The 27,116-nt window shown below is 43.2% G+C and overlaps 1 protein-coding gene across 1 annotated transcript in view; it reads left to right on the top strand.

Annotated features, from left to right (window-relative positions):
* Positions 1-6,883: 6,883 nt before the first annotated feature.
* The window catches only part of thsd7aa (thrombospondin, type I, domain containing 7Aa), a 151,542-nt gene continuing 131,309 nt past the window's right edge, over positions 6,884-27,116 (top strand). Inside the window, exon 1 of the mRNA XM_066675314.1 lies at positions 6,884-7,315. Coding sequence (XP_066531411.1) covers positions 7,174-7,315 — 142 coding nt within the window. The 5' untranslated portion in view covers positions 6,884-7,173. The remainder of the gene's footprint in view (positions 7,316-27,116) is intronic.

Raw genomic sequence — 27,116 nt, 5'->3', positions numbered from 1 at the left:
AATACATTATTTTTTGTTCCTGGTTGTAATGTGTTTGTTTTTCTGGCTTTTTGTGTCTGAGATGTTGGCCACCCCTGGGCTAGAGGACTGTGGAGCAGTGGAAGTACAGTCTCTAGAGAGTTTTGTGATCACTGCTAATCTTCAAACATTAGTACGTAAGCTCATTAATGTTTTTGTGGCTGCATGCCATCAAATGTCCTCAATCAGAAAAGCAAATCTAAAGTAGTCAGTTAATAGTAATTTAGGAAACACACTGTAATTAACAATGTAATTACAAAATTACTTTTGCAGTAATAACTCTCAGCTTCATACAGTTAAGATTAATAACAGATGTAGAGGTTAAGGAGGTAAGTGTTCAGTTGGGTACAGTTCTATTACACTTTTCTCTTTAAGAAACTTGTACCAGATGTTCCATCTCCAGTGACAGTCAAAGGGGATTCTCATGTTGACAGACCAGGCTTGATGCCTCCACCTGTGGGAGAGTACCTGTGACCCCACCCCCTAATGTTAGTGCTCCCAGCCGTCAGCCCTCATCCCCCAGTCTTGCCCTGAGACCACCTTCAGACGTGGAGTCCCAACGTTGCAGTGTATCATGTAGACAAGGTCATTAAAGAACAAATCGAGCACTCACATTACACACACACACACACACACACACACTTCCAGTGAATCAATGCTTAGGCCCTTTGTGTTTAAGGATGCCTGCAAAACAGCAGAGATCATTCTTTTGTTTCCTCATCTCCTGACCAGTGCTAGTTTGGTCACCGTCTGTCTTTCCTGTGTCCACTCACTCTGAGCTGCAAACTTGTTTGAAATAAACCTGGCACACAATGGGTAATTATATTAGCAGCTGATAACTGAATGGAATGGAACTGAACGGAATTGAATCTCCATGGAAATTGCATTGCTCACGGTGAATGAAGGGAGGGAAAAATTTCATTAGGTGCAGAGAGTGGCCTCTCGTTGTATGAAATGCACATCAGTGCACGGAAGAGTGAAACCGCTTACAAAAAAGCGAAAAAAAAAGCTTTCCTTCATTTGTTTTGGTTTTCCTCCCCTGAGGACAAGCCTTATGCTGCTTGAAGATGAGCGGGTGGTAAACCCGTTTGAAATCAGCTCTGAAATGGCTCCCCCCCCCTGCCCCGTGGCCCCTCCTCCGTTCCTTGTGAAGTGGGGTTTGGGTGGGCGTCTGACAGAAGGGGGGTCCCCCGATGCCTTTGTCTAGTCTGCTTACGTGCTGGGAGTCAGTGAAGCAGAAGACAATGGGAGCGTGGTGGGCTGAGCCAGGATTGGGTTTGGGTTTGGTGAGGAGCGTGCCAGGCTGAACTCATTTCAAGCTTGATTTGCCTTGACAAATATGAGCTGCTTAGATTAGCGCTCACAGGAAGTTTTAAGACCATTATTGGGAAATGTGCTTAGGACAACCTATTTAGGGCTTACAGCCTGGGACGCTTTGTACCTGAACTGGCAGCAAATGGCAGTAAACAATGGCAAAAACAATGCTCTCTGTGTTGGCTCTCAGATCTCAGCAACCGTCCTGGAAAGAAATCACACATGTTCCAGTTCAGTGGCTCTTAAAGTGATGCAGTCCCATAATTTGTAAGGGATATTCTTTGTGATTATTATATGAACAGTCTGGAATTGTTTGTTGTGAACTCTGTCCATCATATTTGTAGCTTATGGTCTGTTATCATGGGCAAGACATGTCCCTGTAATGTATAAAGAACAGAGAAAATGTGTGTATATAATATGTGTGTGTCAGATCAACAACAACCCTGTGGTATTCCTTCATTGTTTGTACGCTTGTTGTCATCTTGTTGGCTGGGTCTTTGTAGGAAACATTTAGAAGAGTGGTCCACTCCATCTCCACTCTCATTTTGCATTTTGTTGGTGCTTCTCTTTGCCTAGGACTATTTAAGCATCACTGCTTTTCTATATTGTGAGACCCTCTGCCCACTACGGTGTTTGAAGAGATTAAAGAAGGGCCCGATGGGTTTTTGTTCCCTCTGTGTTCAGTCCTCACACCTTATTGGGAAATGGTGCGTAATTAAAGCCTTGATCGGGGGCTAATCAATGCTAAATATTTAATTACATTACGACACTGTTCCTTTTTGTTCCCCCTCATTGTCCTCCCATTTTTGCTCCTGCAACTCCGATAACATTTGCATATTTAAATTGGATCAGCTTGGCTAGGTATGCCCCTCCTGCTCGATTGGCTGCTTTTCTGTCCTCTGCACCCACCCCACAACCACCACCACCCCCCACACCCTCACCCCCGCCAGCTCTTCTCAGCGGTTTGAAAAATGAGTCGGACCGTCAGCGCTTTCTTCAAAGCAGAAACAGTGTGCAGGGTCCACAGTGTGCCGTGCCCAGTTCGCCTGCTGTCCTCAGATATGGAGATGACCGCAGCAAGGCTGACTTATCTGGAGGCATTCGCTGCTGTTTCAATGCAGGGGAATGGGAAAGTTCTCCAATTGTACATTCCCAATTCAGTATCACTGTCTCTGATATTTTTACTGACCTTCTCCCAGTAAAATTATGCAGTAGAACCTGTATACATCTCACTCAATGGCCTCTGTTTATCGAATAAACACAAGTGCAAAACAGAACTGTAGAAGCATACATTAAGAGTCTTGGACTTGAAGAGAGCACTGCGGTGTTTATTCATGTAAATGGTGTTTTTTTTCTTTATGCAGAGCTCAGAGACTATCCTGAGTTCAAAGCTCATGGTCTGGGTGTGTTTAATATTCAGGAGATTATTGCGTTCATATGTTAGATACATAGTGTACTGTCTTATGGAAAAGACACGTGCATTGGAGCTGGATCCCAGATCTCCAGTTCTTTTCTTGCACTTTCCAGTGATAACTCTTGTCAGCTTTTGTCAGCTGTGTGTCAAGTCTTTATTCTCCCAGTGATTGTGCTGGGTTGTCTGTGTAGCACAACAGTGAACAATGCTGTAATTTGTCTCATTGACATGACACGGTGTTAATCAGGTTGGTAATTGTTTCCATCACTTGTAATTGCAGTGAAATAATTGTGATGCGTAGAACCCACCCCCACCCCATCACACCCCACTCCTACCTCACACTCACATATATATTTACACACACGCACACATCCCATAAACTGTAGCCTCCCTCCAGTCTCTGTTTGTTTGTGTGTGTGTGTCTTTGTGAGGGAAAGCACAGAAAGCTTTGTGGAATTGCTTTGCTGCCCGTTCTATTGTTTCGTTAATTTCTCTGAGCTTGCAGTGGGAGAGTGTGTGACAGTGGGATAAATGTGTATTTCCAGTCCCATATGAATTAGGCACACACACACACACACACACACACACACACACAAACACACACACACACACAGCGCAGCTTCACACCACCAGAATATCTTAAACCTTTAAACCTTTTTCCTCGTTCTTTCATCGTAAACAGCGAGCCATATTCTCCACGTTGTCTTTATTGCGGTGACTCTCTTCCTTCTGAAGCTTTGGGTTTGTGCAAAGTCTCTCTCATCGGTGCTTAGTTGAGCTTGAGAAGGCCGGGGGTGATTTAACTGTTTGTGTGTGTTTCCATATATTTTTACTTTATTTATATGTGCTCACACCTTGAAAATTATGTGCAATAAATAGTGGGAAAACAAATGTGATTTTGCATGTACTGTATAATACATGTCACTGTAGATATGACCCCGTGTCCATACAAAACAAATGTACGTGCGTGTTTGTATGTTTCTATGGGCAGGCAGGGGTTTGTGTGTGTGACTTAACAACCCTCCCACCTGACAAACAGTAATCAGAGTTGCTCTATTGCCACATTATGTAGCCATCCACAATCAGAGCAGCCTCTCTTTCTCTCTCTCTCTCTCACACACACACACACACACAAACCTTTCCCTTTCCCTGTGTGGATGCACTGCACTCACGCTGACAATCCCACCAGCTGCAGTGACACATTGCCCCCACCTCATAAACACCATAAGAAATGTTCTTGGCTCCTGTCCAGCTTCTCTGTTTCTGGCATGATGCCATCTCAAACACGGCCTCCAAACTGACCTCCATGACCTTCTGTTATATCAGAAGTTGTTGAAATTTTAACATATTACACTTTGCGCAAGTTTGCCAGGTTTCAGTGATGTTCAAGTTAAATTAATATAAAAATGTCAATTAGAAGCCCCCTCCAGGGTGTATTCCCGCCTTGCGCCCAATGATTCCAGGTAGGCTCTGGACCCACCCCGCGACCCTGAAATGGATAAGCGGTTACAGATAATGAATGAATGAATGAATGTCAATTAGAAATTTCCCATGACACCAGCAATCAGCCACTGGGTACGGTCTTATAGTGATGAACTATACACACATCCACAGGACGGTCCCACCTCCACCCTCAGCCACCGAGACTCTGTGTGTATGCTTGTCTTGGTGTATTTCAAGCTCAAATAGTGTCCCAGTTTTTGAGAAACCAGTGAACACACCATGGACAACACACCAGCCCATTACAAGGCATCACACACTCACTAAATCACTCATACACTGACCCTTGTGGACACTCACCCACTCCCTCACACCTGTGGGCTTTATACACGCACTCACCCAGTCACTCACACACTCACACCTGTGGACAATTTTACACACTCCCCGACAGAGCCAGAGCCAACATTGTTTTTGATGTTTTTGTGGAATGAACCAGATCACCAGAGAAAACCCATGCAAACACAGAGAGAACACATACAGCATAGTAATACATACAAATACATACTGTGCCAAACTCCTCTTTGTATTTCATTTGCAGTCAGAGTGGGCCGTTAGTACAGGAAATTTGTTTTTCAACATCAGAAAGTGTCTTATTAGTTTGTATTATTTAGTGAGACTACCTTCTCCCTTCATTGCATCTTCTGTTCTTTTCAAGAGGCTTGTGTTCAGTTTTTAAACGCAATCTGGAGGGACATTGTTCCACAGCCTGCTTTCCATGTTCTGCTTCGGGAAGTCGTCTATTAACTCGCAAACATCCTTCTTGTGTCTTTTTTCTTTTCTTACTAATGGCCTTTTAACAGTTCTACGTTCTGTTTTACACACTGCATTGAGCTGTTCTCACTTTTGCACTGTAATTATGAAATCTGGAAATACGTATGGACACTTATTACATATGGGTTCTATTATTATTATCACATCAGTGTAAATGAATATACACATTATTAGTTGTAAGCTCTTATGTGTGTGTGTATATATATATATATAATGGCATATAAGGGTTGTATGGTTGACCTCATGTCCTGACACTGATGAACAGACCTGTGTGTGTGTGTGTGTGTGTGTGTGTGTGTGTGTGTGTGTGCTGGTCAGGGGGCAGTTGGACTGCTTGCCGTCTGTTGGTGCTACAGCCTGGCTAATTTGTTCTGCGGTTTGCTGACTTTGTCGTGTGTTGGCAGGGGGTGAGTGCTTTCTTTTATTATCCTAATCGCTGTGAAACGACTGAAACGGACATTAGTTGGGGTCTGGCTTTTAGGGGAAGGCGGAGGGAGCAGGATGTAGTGGGCATCCCTCGTTTGTGTTCGTGTGTGTGTGTGTGTGTGTGTATGAGAGAGAGAGAGAGCAAGAGAGAGAGAGAGAGAGAGAGAGAGAGAGAGAGAGAGGGTGTGGGAGACAGAGAGAGCAATCCATTATTTTCAGGCGGCATGGGTTTATAGTTTTTCATTGTAATATTAATTTTGGCATCGTCCATTGATCTTCCATTAGAGGAGTATTCTGTGCGTATTGGGCCTATGTGCTGACATGTTGATGTAGCACATGTTCCTGTTCAGAATTGGATTTGTGGGGAGATCCTTAGGCGATGTCTCGGTAATGATCGCTGAGACGGTACCTCATAACTTACGCCTGAATATCACACAAGGTCAAACTGTGCGTTCTTTAATTATTCATCAGGAATTTGTCTTCTGCCCCTTTGCTATTCTTGCCTTTTCTTAATGTTCTATTTCTTCATGTCAGCAGAATCTGTTTAACTCCTCCTCCTTTTTGTCTTTTCTCTGGATCTCTTTATAGCGTGTGGTCCCAGCTGGTGTTTCAGACTTCCTCTGATGCTCTCTCTTGTTTTTTTTTCTTTCTCTTTCAGACTACAACCACCAGGCACACACACACACACACACACACACACACACACACACATGCACACATGCACTTCACTTGCCTGTGCCCAGCTGCTTGTTTATGTTCCATGGTGGGTAGGACACAGAGACAGAGAGAGAGAGAGAGAGAGAGAGAGAGAGAGAGAGAGAGAGAGAGAGAGAAGGAGGAGGAGGTGAGCAGTGAATTAATAAAGGGGAAAGATAGAGGGAGGTATAGGGCTGTGTAGCAAGTGGAAGAGCAGAGCCAGGAGGAGGGAACGGAGATGGAGAAATAGTGGAAGAAAGAGAGAGAGAGGGAAAGTGTGAATATGTATGGAGTGAAAGGTCTGTGCCGCTAGTGTGGAGTGAGAAAGAGGAACAGAAAGTGACGGTGAGACAGAGAGAGGGAGGGAGAAAGAGAGAGAGAGGGGAATAGATAGTGAGGGAGAGAAAGGAAATAGAGAGATAAGTAGTTAGCAAGTGAGAGGAAACAAGAAAGGGAGGGGGAGAGGAGAGAGAGAGAGAGAGAGAGAGAGAGAGAGAGAGAGAGAGAGAGAGAGAGAGAGAGTGGGAGGTGCTGCATCAGCTTCAGTGCAGGCGGGACGCTGCAGCCGCTCCAGCAGCAGCAGCAGCAGCCGGAGCCAAGAGGGATCTATTGTTCCACTTGCTTTCCCCCCAACCCCTCACTCAGACCCCATTCTGCTCTCCCCATTCAGGCAAACGGAGCGAGAGTGGGACAGAGAGAGTGCGAGAGAAAGAGAGAGAGAGAGAGAGAGAGAAAGAGAGAGACAGAGAGAAGGAGAGAAAGGACAGAAGAGCTGAGGAGGAGGAAGAGGAGGAGTGGACAGTGCCTGGTGGATTACGCTGTGCAGGACGAGACCGCGTGCGCTTGTGTGTGAGTGTGTGTGCTGTGTTTGTGTGTGAGAGAGAAAGCGAGAGAGAGAGGGGCTGAGTGAGGGACAATAGCAGGCTGTTTCTGGGTCTGTGGCTGAGAGTGTGTGTGAGTGATAGTGTGTGTGTGCTGCGTTTCGGACTCTAGTGGACCAGACGTGCCCTGTGTGGATCTAAGCGGCTGAAGCCATGAGGCTGCCGGCCGGCGGGGCTGCAGGACCACGGCCAGCTGCCTGGATGCTCAGGGCCACTCTGCTCTTGGTTTGGCTGTGGGACGTGCAGATGCAGACGCTGACCAACATCAACAAACCCACCTACATCTGGCAGACAGGTACGGCTTTCTACCTGCACTAGAGCTACCATCCCACCACTGCGTGGACAGTGAGTTTGAAGCATGCATGGTGATGAGCTGAGGAGGAGCGGACAGCGTCTGGTGGCACTCTGGGGGCAGGGGTTGATTTGGAAATGTCTGGACACTTGGAAAATGCATAAATGTGGTGTAAATGTACCTTCCAGGGTACAGTGGTGGTCTAACCATCCAGATATGCACCTGATTTTCACTTGTCCATGTGTTTATACTTACTTTATACTTACTAACATAACTAACAGTATATAATAACTAAAATAAATGCAAATCCTGGAGACCGCAGTGCATGGAATACGTTAAACACAATGGAGTGTGGTACAGTTATGCCCCCCCTGCTAGACATAATGGAGGGGCTACCACCCCACATAGCTGTTTCTTTCTGAGGGTGTATGACTATAATGACTAAAAACCTCATGTGAACCATTCAGCTGCTGAATGTAACATATCTTTTCAGCTGAAATAAAGACTCTTACACTTCTGTGCTTGGGATAACCCTATATTTCTTACAGTTGTGGTTACAACTCACTTTGAAGGTGTACATAATGATGTGGGAGGGGTCCAACTACTTGACTCACTGAGTATGCCACAATATCGCATTTTCCAGGCCTTGGGAAGTCTCTTACTGAGAGACCTCCAGCATAAACAGAAGTCAGATGTATGTTAGATTAGTGTGTGGTTGTTAGATGTAGGTAAGAAGGCCCCAGGCTGATGTACTACAAAGAAATTAAATGCATGGTCACTGTCATTCCATAAGAAACTTGATCCTGAATGTTATCATAATAGCACTATCAAGAATATCAGCGTGCTAAGAATGAATAATTGAAGAGCTGTATAGGCGGCATCAGCTCTCCATGATGCTGAGGGATATTGTGGGACTGGGGGGGGGGGGGGGGGGATACAGTCCCATATGTTTAGGTGGGTTATTTTTAAAAATGTACGAGTACGTTAAGTCTCGCTTTAATAAGGAAAACACTGCAGGTCTTTTTCTTCTGACCATGAACAGATGCAGATGGGAGACAACGCGTCTGTTTTGGGTGGTGCCTCCCTCTCCCTCTGTTCCCCAATTCTCCCCACCTCCCTCCCTCCCTCCTTCCTACCTCCCTTTTTCACTCTCGCCACAGTCGATTTGAGAGAACCCACCATCGTCAGGGGGGCAGTCACTTACTGAGGCACGGGACAGGCCGTAGGGTGCGAGATGCTGATGCTGAGGCACTGAGGTGGGGAGCTCTGCTGACCAGAGCTGGGGTGGCTCCTCTGATCAACCTGAGCGATCGATGGGTCATTTGCCTGCTGTCTCAGCGAGGAATGGTTGGAGAAAGCTCAGATCAATGTTCCTGGAAGCAGTGGGACCACTGGTGTCCAGCGCGAGGAGATCAATGCGCAGCTTTATGGTCAGACAGATCTGAGATGCTGTGTGATCAATGGAGGATCCACTATGCTCCGTGGCCTGACCCAGATGGGGCTGGATCAATGTAAAGAAGGGTCCGCTGTGGCCCCTCTCTGCCTGGATTGTAGCTGATCAATGAGTCGATTCCTGTGGTAGATTCCATAACTGGGCTGGGATTAGTGTAAGAGCTGCACTTATGTAGAATACACTGAGTTTATTTAGCCGAAATAGGGCCCGATATCTCCAGAAACAAGTCCCAACATCCAGCGTGTTGTTGCTGTTTGGAACAAAGGGAAATTCTGTGTGGAAAGGTTAATTTATCACTTTAATTTCACAACCAATTTCTCATGTACGACAACTCTTTCAGTCGTTCAACATGTTCCACCTCCTGTTTTTTCATCTGGCTTTAAGGCTTTTCAGTTCTGGTGTAATGTGAGATGTGCAGGAATCAGTGATGCGTCATTATTTCTTCAGGCAGCTGTTTTCATTGTTAAAAGCAGCAGCTGGGGAAGCCAAAGGAATCACTCTGCCATGATACTACACTCTCTCTCTCCTTGAGTGTGTGTTTCTCTCAGCTCTAGTTCATCCTGGTGCAGGAGATTAAGTACATAGAGAGAGAGAGAGCGAGAGAGCGAGAGAGAGAGATATTGGGTGAACAGATTGGCCGGAGCAAGTTAACCTACATACAACACAGCCCTGTTTACACACACAAACAAATGCAGACGCTCATACACCGTTTGAGATGGTTCTGAAATCACTGCCAAACAGATCAATATCAGGATCAACACTTTCCCTTAAAATACAAATATCTATAAATACATAGACAGAGAGAATTCATTCACCAATGCACTCTTTGGCAGCTGCTCAATCTTCCTAACTAAAGAGTTACTCTACATCCCAGACATGAACATTTATAATGCATTCGTTATTGGAATTGCTGTTTATTTTTAAGCATTATTTTTTGGATTGTTGCCAAAACATTTTCACTAACGTGGTACATGTTATTTATATATTTTTATTGGAATTGAACAATGATTTCACAATATATTGATTTTATCTGTTGGAAAACCTGTCTATATTTACAATAGTATCTTCCCCCACACCCTTCAACACATACAGCATTGGTGACTGGACCATATATAGGTCAGTTACTACTGAAAAACATGTTTTATATTAGTGCTTTTACACTGCACGGTAACTACTTGGCTTGGCTCGGTTCTTTGCTGCTTTTTTGCTTTATCATTGGGCAAATATGGTCTCTGGTACTTGGAAAAGGGTACATCTTTGGTCCCAGCTTGCTCTTGGTTCCAAGAGAGCCAAGTAGGGGCTAAATGTGACATGTAAACCTTGCACTGATTGGTCAGAGGGACTTTTAAACCATGGCAAAATGCAGACATCCAGCACAAACTAGCCATCAATAAAATGTCCAAGCTACAGACAACTCACAGCAGCAGCTCTTAAATTATACTGTGGTCTTTTGAAGAGGTTCAAACACTCCATGGATTGGTGGCCAATGAAAGAATAAAGTGAGAGCTGGATGGTGCAACAAGGAACTGAAAACCTCTACTGATCTGTCTGAAATGATGCATGGAGTTGTATTCAGTCCCAAAAAGCACAACAACATGCAAACACATGATGAGTAAACTGGTTTCCAAAGACTGCTGTTCCCGTTAGATACTGTGTTTTGCAACATCTAGCTAAATTTTGTGAGCGAGCTGTGCTAATGGAAATGTGACCAGGAATAGTGTCCAGCCAAGTAGGTACCATACTGTGGAAAAGTGTCATATGAGTTTATACAACACAGACACATTCTAGAAACAAGTTTCTTAATAACTTGTCACGAAAACCTCCTCTTGACTTCAGAGCATCTCAGAATGTATCAGGTGTGAACCACGTCTCAGGACAATACATGGCACAGTGTGAGGGGGCTGTTTGTGGGGAGGTATTTGGGACCAAATCAGGTTTTTGATGAAGGCACAATAAATTCAGTGCCTGTGACAAATAAGCCCACCTCTGAGCAGCAATATGAGACACCGGGGAGAATTCCCCTGGTCCCCTCTGGAGGCGGGGGGGGAAGCACTTCTGATTCCGCTCTCTGAGAAGCACTTCTGATTCTTTGATCCAGGAAAGAGATTTTTTTTTCCACTTTCAAATGAGTTGAGTCCAATTATTTTCCTATGCGTAGTGCACAGTTCATGAAGTCAGAAGGGCTTGTGGAAGAAGGAGTAAATGAAGTCCTTTGTGAAATAGTCTATAGTAGATCTTATGTGATTTGAAAGAAGCGTATTTATAAAATTGCTATGAGGCCATTTTATAATTTTCTATGTTTTTGTGGTATTTCTTTGTTAAACTGTGCTTTTGAGTTCTCCACATTGCAGTAGAAGCCATACATTGCAATAGTTTAGAAAAATTTTTTCTAAATGTATATGCTTTTCCCATTATTTCAGTTATCTATTTAAATAGACGAAAGTACAATTGTGTTGTTCCCACCTTGCACTCAGTGATTCTGAGTAGGTTCTGGCCCCACCGTGACCCTGAATTGGATAAGCGCTTTCTGACAATGAATGAATGAAAATGAAAGTACAGTCACAGAAGTAGCTTTCATGCTGTTTGTCTGTATTTTGATCCATATTTATATAAAAAAACCTTGTCCTACTGTGTCAGAAATCTCTTAAACAAGTCTATTATAGATTATTTCACAGCTCAATGCTGTTTGATTCCTGGTTGTGATGGCGATTGAGAACTGTGAGTGTGAACATGAATCTAGGGTAAATGTAGCTTCCAGTTTTCCTCACTCATATCCAGTAAATTGCAACAGTGGCTACATGGTCCAATTCTTCAAAGCTCCTTCCCTTTCACACAGTTACATCTTGTTCTGAAGGGAACAGGAGCATTGATTTCCTAGTTGATTTCCTGGTGTATTTTCCGCTATACTATTTAGCACTTATTAGCATAGCATCCTAAAAGCATCATTAAGTACTAACTTTGGTGATAATACTTGTATAATATGTTGAGCCTGAAATATTTTGGTGGTCGCTAGAACATATAATGTTAATATTATCAAGAGATCTGCAAAAAGGCAGCAATGTAAAAGCTGTATTTGTGAGCACAAGGAGTGCTATTGCTCACATACTCACTCATATTTAGCAACTGCTTTACATAGGGGGTGCTATTGTGCATCATTATCAGTGACACTCTGTGCCCTTGTTGCAATATTGACATAGATGCAGTTTTCATGTTTTTTACCTGTGTGTGTGTGGGTTTCCTCTGCGGTCTCTGGCTTCCCCCAACAATCCAAAAACATGGATATGGTCAGGTGAATTTTCTGTTACTAAAAACCTGTCCTGGTGTGTGTGAATGAGTGTGTATGTGAATGAATGTCTGCATGTGTGTATGCCCAGATATGAATTGCCACTTTATCCTGGGTGAACCCCCTAGTGCCCGATGCGGTGCACGTTCACCAGTGTGTGTTTCTTGAGTGGTGGATATTCACTACATTCACACTTAGTCACAGACAAGACAAACTGATTTTAATTGACAGGGCTGGACTCTCTCTTCACTCTGCATTGTGTTCGGTGATTGAGTTTGGTGACACCCTTCCCCCATCTGTCCCTTGGTGCCTCCCCTTTATTTCCTCCTCACTGTGCTACTGGGCCTGACCTGCCACTTCTCCGTATCTCTCGATGTCCACTGATGCTCAGAGAAGACATTCTCTCCTCGCCTCCTCCTCCTCCTCCTCCTCCTCTTCTTTCTAATCCATTGTTCCTCCCTTTAACCTCCTTCCCCCTCTCCTTCACACTCTTTTATTGTCAAACTGACCTCTGACTCTTCAGTGGGACGGGTCTCTGGGTGTCATTTGGACGGGGTGGAAGCAGGTGGGGGGGTTAGTGTGAGTGGCAGTAGGCCATGTGTCAAAAACAAAATGCAAACATTCCCACTTGGCCAGGCTTGTGTGGTGCAGTGGCCAAAAGAGACCAGACAAAAAAAAAAATGCTCGAACTGCTGCGAGGCCGAGAAAGAGCCGGACACAGATTGCAGTCGGCTCGGCCGGCCACAAACAGCCAGGACTGGGGGGAAATGAGAGAGGAACATATGGATGAACTCAAAGCACAGCTGAGCTTTTTCTGTGGGGTAATTATGCCCAGCCTCCAGGTTGGATTGTGTGGTGGAGGCAGAGGGAAAAAGAGAGAGAGAGAAACATGCCTAATGGAGAAGGATGAAATGAGCTGAGTTTTCTTTTGGATTTATCATGTGCCAAATTGGCACGGAGAGTTTCGGTGTTTCTCCAGCTGTTCCCTGCAGAGTGGAGCACGAGTAGTTGCTGGCTGAAGGTGGAACTGCCTCCTCTAAACACCTCCCAGTGTTATTCATGTTCTCTCTGACAGTGTAATCTAGCAGACTAATGTGTCCCTTTCTCTGTCTCACACTCACATCTCCTTTCGCTTTCTCTCTCTTTTATGATTCTCTGCCTCTCTTTCTTTCCATCACAATCTCTACCTCGTTCCCATTCTCTTACTTTCTATTTTTTCCCTCTCTCTTTCACTCTCTAATTCTTTCTTTCTTTCTTTCTTTCTTTCTTTCTTTCTTTCTTTCTTTCTCTGTCTGTCACAGTCATGTCTCTTTCTCTGTGTCTCTACCCATCTGCTCTTCCTATTCTTCATCCTGCTCTCCTCCTGAAGAGTGAGGGAAGGTTTCTGATCAGTATTCAGGATCAGCGAAAATACGACAAAAGACGGACTGACAGAGTGATTTGTTCCGCTTGCCCTCTTTTTTTTACCATTTCCTTTTCTCTTATACTCTCACTCACACTTCTGTAGGCATGCCTCATTAGCTTACTAAGAATGGTCTGTTACTGGAGTGTTGGAGTGTGTGTGTGTGTGTTTATGTGTGTCTCCTGACTGTGAATCAGCTGCATTAATTACCTGAGTGTTCCTAACTTCTTCAGAATCTTGCATGATTATATGCCTGGTTTCTCTCAGCTAGGAGGGCCAACAAATAAGAGAGATTCTCTATTGAGACAGGAACTGTGCCCCATTAGGTCCTCCTTGCGTCTCAAGGCTGGATTCCATTCGAATGATTAATTAATTAATTAATTCATTATCTGTAACCCTTATCCAGTTCAGGGTCGCGGTGGGTCCAGAGCCTACCTGGAATCATTGGGCGCAAGGCGGGAACACACCCTGGAGGGGGCGCCAGTCCTTCTCAGGGCAACACACACACTCACACCTATGGACACTTTTGAGTCACCAAACCACCTACCAACGTGTGTTTTTGGACTGTGGGAGGAAACCGGAGCACCCGGAGGAAACCCACACGGACACAGGGAGAACACACCACACTCCTCACAGACAGTCACCCGGAGGAAACCCACACGGACACAGGGAGAACACACCAACTCCTCACAGACAGTCACCCGGAGCAGGAATCAAACCCACAATCTCCAGGTCCCTGGAGCTGTGTGACTGCGACACTACCTGCTGCACCACCGTGCCAACCCCCATTCGAATGATTTCACATGAAAAATGATTTAACTTTAAAATGCTTGATAATCTGAGCAATGTAAACATAGATAATTGGACAAACCTCAGCCTCCCTCTGTCTGATGTATTGAATACAGCGTTGATTCCACTGAGGAATATATAACATGCTTCTACAACTAACACATTACAGTGGGTCTCTCTCTGAAAATATGAGGATAGATTCTGACATCAGTTATCTACTGAGAAGTCAATATTCTGTAGTTTCTGTGCATTTTGGTCCAAATCTTCAGCAGACCCCAGAGTAAACACTGTGCCCCTAGGGCCGAGGACTTCAAATCCAGGTATGGCACTCTAGCTACAACTGTTAATGCACCGGACTGGGCAGGTATAGTGTCATACCAGCCAGCCATTGTAAAACCCTGGTCTGGAACCTGGATCAAATGTCCACATTTAAAGACCTCTGACCTAGGGCTATGTTCACATTTACCCGACTGAAGTGACTCCAACATTTTTTTTTGTTAATGTAACATAGATCCGGCTTTTCAGTGTGGACCTAAACGTGTGTGGTCTTAGATTGGATATGTGTCTGATTCCTGGGCATGTAAAGAGGATTTAATGAGTTTTTTTTGCCTTTACTGCTGTCCTCATAAGCCAGCACCAGCAGTGACATACAGGCTATGTCTCAAATGTCTCAGTGCTTCCTAAATAGTGCGCTGCACAGGTGATGAAACTACGGTCTCGGCACTAAAATAATACACTGAATGTCAGAAAAAGAGCTGAGCTGAATATAAGTAAAACTTGTGTTAGACACATTGCCCAGTACTTGGGTATAGAAGCTGTCATTTAAGGACCTACACTGTGCACTACACAGGGCTTTGGGATGGAGCGGCGTAAATGTATCAATGAGACGAATTCACATTACAGACAGGTACAGGTCACTATGAATGAAGTCTAAGTCTAATTTAAGGAAGTCTGATCTGGTCTGAGCAAGAAATCAGAATCCATCAATGCTACAAAGCTAAAGCTAGCACAAGCTTCATTGTTGACCCCTGAAAGTATAGAGATTGCAAATGTCCCCTCAGAGGTACAGCAGTGGTCCTACAGTCCAGCTGCTCACTTTGAAGTTACTTTACATTCCCTTCTCTGGAAGGAAAGGTCTAGTTCAGGACGTTTTTCTAATAGAACTGATTTAAAGATGAAAACAAAATAAATGAATTCAACATAAACTCTATAACTACAATAAAACATGGTAGTTATGTCCAAAATGAATGTACCATTCTGGGTCCCACCACAGAGACATGGAAAGGTCCCACCACAGTGACTGGTTTTCTGAGAGTGTAGGGCTTCTGCGTAGATATGAGTCTCCTCGACTAGACTGTACATCACTGATGGAAACAAGCTTCTAAAAACTACATTTGAAATGGAACATTTCAAGGTTTGCACAAAAAATATCAACACAACCCTGGCTTCAGATGCTCTGTGCACACACACACACACACACATGCAAACACACACACATCTCAGTGCTTTGGATACCATGAACCTAGTGGCATTGTACTTAGTGTGTGATGGGTGAGGAAATTAACCTGGGAATTAACTCCGGGGTGCCCTGTCTAGCTCCTGTCAGCTAGGTAGCAACCTGGTGCACTAACCCAATGACACCAGGTAACCAGATTAGTGTGCAGAAAGCCTGCCAACACCCCTGATCCCTCTCTCTTCCTCTTCCTCTAGCTCACGTTCCTGCAGTAGGCTTAGCCGATCAGAAACGTGCGGGGGGATTTCACTAATCGTTCTAAAACTGCTTTAGACCAACACCTGTAAAATCCAGCCCCGCTCTCACTTGGGCTTGGGGTGGTGGAGGGGAGATGGGTGAGTTCACTGCGGCCCCAGACAGTGGGCTTGAAGATAAGTGGGTGCTGTGACGGGGAATGGCTTAACTCACAGTAACAACATACTACAAGCTAAAAAGAAGCATTCACTTTCTGCTTATTTGAAAATGGTGGTCATGGTGTAGAGGAGTGCATCTCTCTCTCTCTCTCTCTCTCTCTCTCTCTGTCTCTCTCTCTCTCTGTCTCGTCCACACCGCTTGTCTCTGAGGGGCTGAGAGGTGCAGTGCCATGCTTTATTGGATCCTGAGATGTATGAAGAGTTATAAATAGCAGGTAGGCTGCAGCATACAGCAGCTGAGCTCTGCTGCCAAATCCTCTCCACAGCTGCTAATGGGAGACAGTGGAGTGGAGGAGCTGCCAGAATCAGCCCACAAGACACGGATGTGAAAAAAAAAAAAATCTTTGGCTAGTTTATTTCTTTAGTTAGTTTCGGTGTATGCTTGACCACTCATTTATTTATCCTCTGGTTATAATCATTTATGTGGTGCTGCATCTGCTGATCACATCTGAGCCACCTGCGGCTTTTAGCACCGCAGCACATCACTGACAAACCATCGCAATCCCAGCAACATCCACAATGCAGCCTGGAAACACATCTGTGATCTGTGCTGGCAGAACTGCATCCTCACCTACAGCATTTAACACACACAGTTGTTGAGATGGTTCCTTGCTATCCTGCAAAACAAGTGTCTTAGTAATGCCAGCAGGAGGTACCACGACAATTGGCCGTGTGTAATTATTGACAGATGTGTGATATTTGCAGATCAGTGAACTGAGCTCTGGGATTTTTTTTATATCTCTATGACATGCTTTGGTAAAAATACCACAAGGATCAAACCCCACAGTAGTGTTCTCCCCCTGTCTAAACAGCCCTGTTCAGAATGACCAGGTTTAACCCCTGTTCCTTTAAAAGAGAATGAGCCACAGCCCAGTTCAGCATGCGATCCCAGGAGTGAGGAGCAAGGAGGGGAAACTCTGGATTTTAGCCGTTTTCACTCAGCTATCTTCCTTCTCCGTTCTCTTTTTCTCCTTATTTATTTATTTATTTATTTATTTATTTATTTATTTATTTCTCTGCTCTCATTGTGTATGTTTGGCTCCATTTTCAAGGAGGCGAAGCTCTGGATTTTAGACGTTTTCACTCAGTTATCTTCCTTCTCCGTTCTTGTTTTCTCCTTATTTATTTATTTATTTATTTATTTATTTATTTATTTATCTGCTCTTATTGTGCATGTTTGGCTCCATTTAACCTCATCCTTGAGCTTTCATATAAATGCAGGTCCAGCGCTGTGATTAGAGAGACCCCGATGAAGAGGCTGGACAATTCTAAAGTCTCCGCTCTCTAAATATGATGCAGCACAAAATCAGAACGACTCTTATGTTTTCAGATTTAGGCAGCCCACAGAAACGCTGACTGAGTGGTCTTGTTTCACAGTGAGTGGGTTGGTTGGACCCAGATCTCCAAAAGGAAAGTGCTAATGCGCAGAACATGTGATTTGCTTTTCATTATCTGCCCTTTTAACATTCCCAAAGCACAGAGCTGTTATGTCACTGTGGAAAGACGGACAAAAACATCTTTCTCCTGTCTGTCAGAGATGAAAGCTTTGATAGTGAGAGGTTTGGTGCTTTACCAGGTCATGGCCATTTGTTAGGAGTCCTTTTTACATTGTATTTAATGTCTTCATAAATATCTGCTGTAATATTAATACTATTATTATTATTTATTAAATATTAAAGGACATAAAATAAATGAAAGCTAATCTGTGACTTCTGCACTGAAGAGTCTTAGGGGTGAAGTGTATGAGTGAGTTACTAATGAAAGAAAACTGCACAGCCAGGCTTCAGGTGCTTAATAGAATTACCAACTGCCTTGGTCTCAATGGGCCATATCTGAGCATACATTACTGGGGCTATGGTCCCTGCTTATCTTCATAGGTCAGGAGATATTCTGTTCCAGTGGACTCAGCAGTGAGCAGATCCTCTGCCTGGGGAAATGTACCGAGGTGTATGAAGGAATCCCCAAGTCTGCTTAATCACTGTCTGGCTAATTAGCTAACAGTGATCCGCCACCTTTCTTCTTAGGCCCTGACACCATGAGTCAAGCAGCTAGGCCTGGAGTAGTGCTGGACCCGTCCGAGGTGTCTGAAAAGATTAACCTTTGCCCTGCCATATGTGTGTTTGTGGCCTGTCAGCTAACACCTTGTCCAAGTTTTTTTTTTCTTTGCTTTGGTCCATAGCACAGAGTACTTCTTGTTTTTAGATGCATATTAGAACCAGAAAACACTGTCATTGTTCTAGGTATAGCCTTGATGTACATGATGCCAAAACATTCTTGTACTGCTCTACAGTCTGTACATAGTTGGGGATGAAAGTAGGCCCCAGAAATATGTTGGATATCAGTGTAAAACAGTGTGAAGAGTATACACACACACACCTAAACACCATAATTTCTCATTTGTACTGCGCAGCAATGGCATTTACGCCAGCTGCACAAATACCAGAATCATCATCTGCTGGAGATCAGGGGGATCTTTACTTAGGATTAGCCACACCCTTTCCACCCGTTTGTGGAACACATCGAGTAGAAGGTAATCTTTCACTAGATAGGGAGGGTCTTCTGAAACGTTAGTTGCATGAGGACAAACATTAACCCTTAACTAAACCCTTATTGCTTTGATTTTCTTATGATTAAATATTATATAATTAATAAGAGTGTTTGATATAGGACTGGTGTTTCTTGATATGATACATTTTTCATTTGATCTATAATAAGACCTTTTCTCACCTTATTAGGTTTTTCTAAATGCACCCAACAAATTATTTTAATTGTGCTCTCCCAAAAAATGTTACCCCAACCTAACATCATGCAGCATGCTCAAAACCTAGTGAGCTGTCCAGGTAGGCACTGACTTAAATAGACAGCATTCTAACGGTCGTCTTTTAGCTCAGTGGCTAGAGTCGCCTCAGTTTCAGCGCGATGGATTCTAATCTTCCTGTTTTTTATTGTGATTTTAATTATTTCTGAACAGGAGTTGTTCTTGTGTTGCGTTCTGGGATTGCCTTTGCAGCTAAGGAAGGGTTTGATGCTGCCTTAAAATTCGGCCAAATTAAGATATCTTAGTAAACAGCATAATGAGGTGTCTAAGAAATTTAACAACTTACTTGTCGGGAGCGTGCCGGACTGTGACGTAAAATGCTCTCTAGTTAGACAGCTCACAAGGTTTTTGGACAAACCCACAGTACAACAACGTGGCCCAGTGTGATATGATACATTAAAACACACTGGGCTAATGTTCAATACATTTTATGTTGTGCAGTCGTCCCCTTAGTTAGTTTTACATTGAAATTTTACAGAAAGGTGGCCTTTGTGCCCTGATAGCAAGGAGATGGAGGACCACTGTTGGCCCACTGAGGGCAAAGTTGGAGGTCCACTAGTGTTAGTGTTTTCTGGACAGACCGCTGGTGATTAAACAGAATTTTAGACAAAATGCCACATTTTAGCACTTCTCCATTCACAGTAAAATTTACATTTTTTCCCCTTCATTAGGTTCTTTTGTTATTCTTTATAAATAAGATTAGTAAATCATTTTAATCCAACACAGTGTCAACATTTTAAGCATAATCATTTTATACCAGGCTTCCATAGTTGTTGGTAATATTTATATTAGTTTGTTTTCCAGAATAAAAGTCTCTGTTTGAGGAGATTATAAATGAGTTATATCCTGTACAGGACAGTAATCTGAGTGGTCCGATGATGGACCAGCAGTGGTCTACAGTCAGTGGTGTGCCAACTTTTTATGCCAGTGGACTGATGTATGCGCGCTGTCTGTCTGCAACTCAGACTAGGTATGTGCAGCATAATAAAACTCCACAGCAAAACAAACTACTAAATTCTACTTCTAAACACACATAATATCCAATGTAGCTTTAGAATCCACACTTAAGCAGAGAGTACTACTAAGGGTTAATATCATTATATCAGTGTGAAAGGTGTGTGTAGTGAGGAAGGGAGATTTTTATCTGCATCATTACTCATAGCCTGGTCTACTGGCCGTACGGGAAGTCAGTTACTATGGTCAGTCCATTTATCACACTTAAGATGAATGGTCAGCCATTGTTGCCAATAAAGCAGCCCTCAGATCAACCTTCACCTTCTTGCAATGTGCCGACGCATTGCCACCAGCTCTACTTGATCATGCTTTCCGTTCAGGAGTGAAGAGGTTCATGATCTGTGGATGGAAAATGCTGCTGATAGATCTGTTTCCTGGATGTGCGTTTGGCAGTTTACAGGAATGTGCAGGGACTGGCAGTTGTACAAATGCTTTTACCAGTTTCTTCCACAATACACTCATAACATAAAGGGTTCTGTATAGCACTGAGACTTATAAGCTTTTAACTTTAAGGGTTCTGTATAGACCTGATGCTTATAAGCTTCTAACTTTAAGGGTTCTGTATAGACCTGATGCTTATAAGCTTCTAACTTTAAGGGTTCTGAATATACCTGAGTCCTACATACACTTAACATTAAGGCATCTGTGAAAAATGTTGATCGTTCTGTATATAATCATTAGTTTTCTTAATCCACTTTCAGTCTTGTACCTATATAATGACTGACTCCAGTCTGCAAAGGTTCATCCAGCCAAATGCTTTTTTTTCTGAATAGAACCACCACCTTTACTAAAGAAGCCCTGAAAGATGTATTATAAGAGTGTAGACACACACACACACACACACACACACACACACACACACACACACATACACGCATGCACACACACACGTTGACTCCAGTCTGCCGCAGTTGTGAGAGCAGGGGAACTTGGCTGTCAGGCAAATGTGGTGTAAAATTGGAGAAAAATGAGCATTGTTGATTTGTGATGGCTCATGTCTGAGGATTTCATGGTAATCCAGAAAAGCTCTGTTCTCCCGCACAGCAGCATCTATGCCAAGTTTATTTTATACAACACACACACATAGACACACACACACACACACACACACACACACACACACACACACACACACACACACAGACACGGCTGTCATTCTCTGAGAGCAGCACACACAATGCTTCTGTGGGGGAGGAGATAAAACTGACAGGTGATGAGAGAGGAGGGGATGGAGAGGGAAAAATAGACAGAGAGAGAAAAGGGGAGAGAACTAGAGAAACAGATAGATAGATAGATAGATAGATAGATAGATAGATAGATAGATAGATAGATAGGGTGAGAGAGCAAGAGAGAGAGAGAGAGAGAGAGAGAGAGAGAGAGAGAGAGAGAGAGGCAGGAGTGAGGGAGCTGGAGAGACGGTTAAAAGTAAAAGAAAGGAAAGCATGAAAATGTATGGAGTTAATATTTATCTGTAGTGAGAGGGATAGACAGAAACATTTTGGGTGAGACACAGGAAGAAATAGTGAGGGAGAGAAATTGGAATAGATAGGCAGCAAGAGAGGAGAGAGAAAGTGAGAGAGTGTTAGTGAGAGAACATGAGAGAGAGAGTGTGAGAGAAAGAGAGAGGATAGATAGAAACAATATAGGGGAGATGCAAAGAGACATAGATAGATGTAGAGAGGGAGTCTGAGAGAAAGAAAGAGACAGTAGAAACAGTGGGAGAGAGAGAGGCACACAGAAAAAGAGAGAGAGACAGAAAGAGTTGTATTAATCTAAATGGCTTGGCTTACACTAAGTCGCGGTCATTACCGATATGGGGGATGCTGCATGGATTATAGATTAGACTGTATTCATAAACTTTATTTAGAAAGCCGTAAGAGGATTGGGGGTTATGACCTATTGGACTATGCTCTCTATTGTATGAAAGGTGCCATGTTAGCAGTGTTTTACTTTTCCATTTCTGAAGTGACAAGTGAAGCCTGAGCTTGTGTAATAGTTCTTTGAATAGAAGCATAGGTGAACTATTCGGTAAAAACCTCTTGAGCCTGAAATGACATTGTTTGATGCCATCTGTTTAAAGATCAAATATCTTATATAAAATATAATTATGTAAGATATTTTATATATTAATATAGCAGCAAACAACAAATGTGGTGGAGTAAAAGCATCTGGAGTAGAGACTTAAGCCAAATCTGTGTGTGTTGTTCTCTGCTCTTTGTTTTCATTGCAGGGCTGGCTGTGTATGTTAGTCTCACCCTGTAGAAACACTGATCCTCCCCGTGTTTTGTTGTGCCCTCCCCAAGAGACAAGACAGTGATGTACATGCAAAATGGCAGAAAGCACCCAAATATTTCTCCACTGAAAACAACACATTCTTTAACAGGAGGACCAAAGTGCGGCTAAAGGGAAGACTACGGTGAATACGAAGCAATTGTTTTGGTCTGAGATGCTAGTGCTCTAGTGTGACATCCAGAGGCAGAATTTGGGATATATCACCTTTAAAATAAAAAGCTGCCAGAAAACATTTCTTCTGTTTATAAGGGTGCATTTTCAATTTAGCCATATGTAGTCTCAAATATTTAAAAAAATGTCTCAGCTGCTGATCCCGGACAATCAAGCTGTGCTACTGATAAGTGGAAAGTGATTTATAGTCTTCATTTAAAGGGCTGAAAGAGTTCTTAATGGATTACATGGGCCTTAGATGCAGTGCAAATGTTTAATGTATGTATCATACAATGAACTTAAAGTCAACATTAAACATTTTCTCATGCTCTATACTGATCTGAGTTACTTTGATTTTGACATGTTTTGCAGTAAAGAGCCCAGAGAGAAGAGCGTGGGTCTACAGACAATGACACTGAGTGAACATGACCCTCACTCAGATGCAATTCCTTTATCAGCAGTTTGCTCTTCGCACTGGGTCAGGGAGAATCTTAATCCAGTATGGCGTCTCTTCATGGCCAATGCCTTCGTCTCGAGTCTCAGTTTCTCGTCATTAAAAGGCTTCTCCATCACTCTCCTCCCTCTGCCTCATTCATCTCCTCTGCTCTCTGCACGGTGAACACCTTTGTTTCCAGTCCATTTCCTCAGCAATCGCTCATTTCCTGCTCAGCTTGCTTTGCTGGGCCCTGACGGTTGGTCTCTGACTGGTGCTGATCTGAAATCAGATTGTGGTTGTTATGGTAATACTGAGATGAGACCGGTGACAGGTCGGCTAGTGGTCAATCTGATTACAGAGGAGGGTCAGAGACAAATTTAATTCTCTGACCTTGAGTCTCAAACCAAGTACTCTGTAATGTACTGGCCACTCTCAGTGCAGATGAGGTGCTCACTCTAGCAAACGCAATGTGCAGTGTAGTGTTAATACCTCAGTAGTACACTGGAATATCTGAAACATTCTGTAGCCTGCCTTATGTAGCAGAAGGGGAGGAGCCCAATCTAGATAACATTTTACAAAAAGGGTATATCAGCTAACAGTACTTAAGACATTAATAAAAAAATGTTTCATCTAATTATTAATTAGCAGTAGTTAAAACATCATTAAGCATCACTAAAATTTTAACTAATGTTTTAATGAAAGATTAATTAACAGTAACAATCTTAAGTAATAGTACAGTTAACCATTTACAAACAATAGAAATAAAATCTGACCTGTTGTAAATATTACTGCACAGTTCATTAGCATTAATTAATGAAAAAGTCATTTTCACTAGACTAGACTAGACTTAAAAACATTAAATTATTATTCTTAAAATAATTCTAGTGTTCATTAAGGCTTTATTATTTTTATGCTTATTTATTATTAAACATAGTACATTAAAAACCAAACATAAACAAAAATCTAGGATCTACTTGAAGACCATGAAACCTGAGCACAGATCAGCACAGAACGTTCTCTGGAGGATGGAGCAGTAAGTGGACACCAGCCCTCCGCACTACATCCACTTTAACTCAGAAATGGCTTGTTAATGAGCTGTGGGAGACGTTTCAGTTTTTGCTCTGATTGGTTTATTTGTTACTTCAGAAGCTACTTTTTAAAAACTTTACTGTTTCAGTTCTGATAACAATTCTTTAAAAATGGCTATAAGTTAAATTTTTTGTAATATTTACAAACTGTGTAGTAATATGTATTCAATCAATCCACAATGATGGGTGATTTTCTATGTCTATTATAAGTTAATGTTTAACTGAGGCCATTTGGTAATATTTAAGATTATATTAAAAATGTATCGATGCTTAATAATGTCTTAACCTTCCTCTTGTGTTAGGGTCTTGATCGACCTGTTTTTAGGTTTTAAATGCATTAAAATTATAGCTTTTCTGTTGTTTTCTTGTTAAAATTACGGCTTTTCTGTTGGTAGGGTCAGTTTTGAGCCAGGTATAATTTTAAATCAGAAAACAACAACAAGTGCCAAATCTGGACTCATAAACACACTATACACCAACAGCCTACAGCTGGCTCCTCCTACAACCACTTGAGCTTCAGTTAGGGGCTTCTATCTTTGTCTGTTTCGAAAAAAAGGAAAGACAGACATGTCTGGACATGTAAGGCCCGGTCAGTTTAGAGTTTGTGTTTTGTAGAGTGTACATCTCCAGTTTACAGTACGCAACAATGAAAAAATAACACCAATACTTACATGGATAAGGAAGAATAACAAGGTCAACAAGACGTAAGAAACAAATATTATAATTAATTGTTTTTAGGGGGTCTTATGGCTGATTTAAGACACGGGTCAAAACTGACCAATTAACATAAAGATAGTAACAGAAAGCTAACACAAATTATTAATTGTTTGATATATTACATAACAGTTTAGTAATGTTTATTACTGTCATATATACAGTTAAGTAATGTAGCTTTATTGTAAAGTGTTACTGGGTGTTAAGATGCCCAGGATTGGGCTGTGGAGCAGTGGAAGTCTGGGCTTATGGAGCACTGATCCAATACCCTGGAGTGGGTTTTGTGACCTTGGAGTAATCATCTAAAATCAGTGCCTGACCTCACTAACACTCCAGCAGCTGAAAGCCATCAAACCTTCGCACAACGTTCCAGTGTCAAGTCTGTAGTGGCCTGCGTTAGTTCTATTAGCACTTAATAGAATAAGACTGTATGATTTTCTATGGTGTCTCAGAGTGTGTGTTAATGGCCTCTCAGCAGTGACCTCTGTAATAAACTGTGCTGTGTGTTAGCTGTGAGGGAGGTCAACCACGCGCCTGTCTCTCACTCTTATCCGGAGAGCCGTCCTCTCCTGGCTGTTCACACATGAGTAAAATTATACGGCCTGCTTCTTCTTTACAGCCAGGGCTGTTAAATGAAATGTCACTGTGCTACATCCCCCTGCTCTCAGAGAGCTGTAATTTGTTACCTCCTTGAAGGGCTAATAGTACGTAAACATGACACGGGGAATTGTTTTGTGTTTCTCACTCATGTCGCCAAGTAAAGGGCAACGAGGTGCCACCTTAAATTCCTGTTCTGTGTGTGAATGGCCTGCGGTCAGGAAACGCCGGAGAGGGACGGGGGGTTGTGTGTTTTTTCCTTGTTTGCTGTGGATTTGATTGCATTGATTTTGTCATTAACGTAAAGGCAAACGTGGAGACACACTGCTGAGATCAGGATTTACGTGAGCAGTGATGCGTGCACTTTGCCGTGTTCAGTAATTGCTACAATATTTTGTGTGTTCATGCATGCATGCGTGTAAGTGTGTGTGTGTGTGTGTGTGTGTGTGTGTGTCTTTTTTGTGTGTAGCAGCCATGGAGTGTGTAATGCCTTGAAAGCAGCAGACAAAGCTGGGAATCCAAAGCCCCACCCATATTTCCAGATATAACTGAGCAGGGATGGATTACTCAGCGATCCGTTGAGGCCACAGCCCAGAGGTTTCAGACCACAAATCTTTCACAATAATCCACTGCAGGTTTTATCAAAAACCTATTATTATTATTATTATTAAATACATAAATAAGAAAACTGTGATGATTGTGTGAGAGACAATGACACAGGGAGAGAGAGAGAAAGAGAAAGAGAGAGGAGAAAATGGGTGAAAGGGAGAGAAGGACAGAGAGAGAGAGAGAGAGGGAGAGAGACAGAGAAAGGAAGAGAGAGGCGAAAGGGGGAATGAGAGAAAGAGAGGGAGGGAAAGAGAGAGAGAGAGAGAAACAGAGAGAAAAGAAGAGAGATGGGGAAGGGGGAATGGAGAAAGAGAAAGAGAGGGAGGGAGAGAGGGAGGGAGAGAGAGAGAGAGAGAGAGAGAGAGAGAGAGAGAGAGAGAGAGAGAAGAGAGAGAGAGAGAGAGAGGGAGAAAGGAAGAGAGGGGGAATGGGAGAAAGAGAGAGAGAGAGGGAAAGAGGGAGAAAGAAAGAGAGGGAGAAAGGAAGAGACGGGGGAATGGGAGAGAGAGAGAGAGAGAGAGAGAGAGAGAGAGAGAGAGAGAGAGAGAGAGAGAGAGAGAGAGAGGGAGAAAGGAAGAGAGGGGGAATGATGGGTAGAAAGAAAGAGAGAGAGAGAGAGGGAAAGAGGGAGAAAGAAAGAGAGGGAGAAAGGAAGAGAGAGAGAGAAACAGAGAGAACGGAAGAGAGATGGAGAGAGAGAGAGGAGAGAATGGGTGAAAGGGAGAGAAAGAAAGAGAGAGAGGGAGAGAGACAGAGAAAGGAAGAGAGAGGCGAAAGGGGGAATGAGAGAAAGAGAGGGAGGGAAAGAGAGAGAGAGAGAAACAGAGAGAAAAGAAGAGAGATGGGGAAGGGGGAATGGGAGAAAGAGAAAGAGAGGGAGGAGAGAGGGAGGGAGAGAGAGAGAGAGAGAGAGAGAGAGAGAGAGAGAGAGAGAGAGAGAGAGAGAGAGAGAGAGAGAGAGAGAGAGAGAAAAGAGAGAGAGAGAGAGCGGGAGAAAGGAAGAGAGGGGGAATGGGAGAAAGAGAGAGAGAGAGAGGGAAAGAGGGAGAAAGAAAGAGAGGGAGAAAGGAAGAGAGGGGGAATGGGAGAGAGAGAGAGAGAGAGAGAGAGATAGGGGGGAATGGGGGAATGAGAGAGAGAGAGAGAGAGAGAGAGAGAGAGAGAGAGAGAGAGAGAGAGGAAAGAAGAGACACACAGAGAGATAGAGCATTAAGTCCAGCATTAGGACGTTTG

Source organism: Hoplias malabaricus, chromosome 6 (assembly GCF_029633855.1).
Source record: "Hoplias malabaricus isolate fHopMal1 chromosome 6, fHopMal1.hap1, whole genome shotgun sequence".
NCBI classification, from domain to species: Eukaryota; Metazoa; Chordata; class Actinopteri; order Characiformes; family Erythrinidae; genus Hoplias; species Hoplias malabaricus.
The sequence above is the reverse complement of the archived record's forward strand: the minus strand, read 5'-3'. Positions and strand labels throughout refer to the sequence as shown.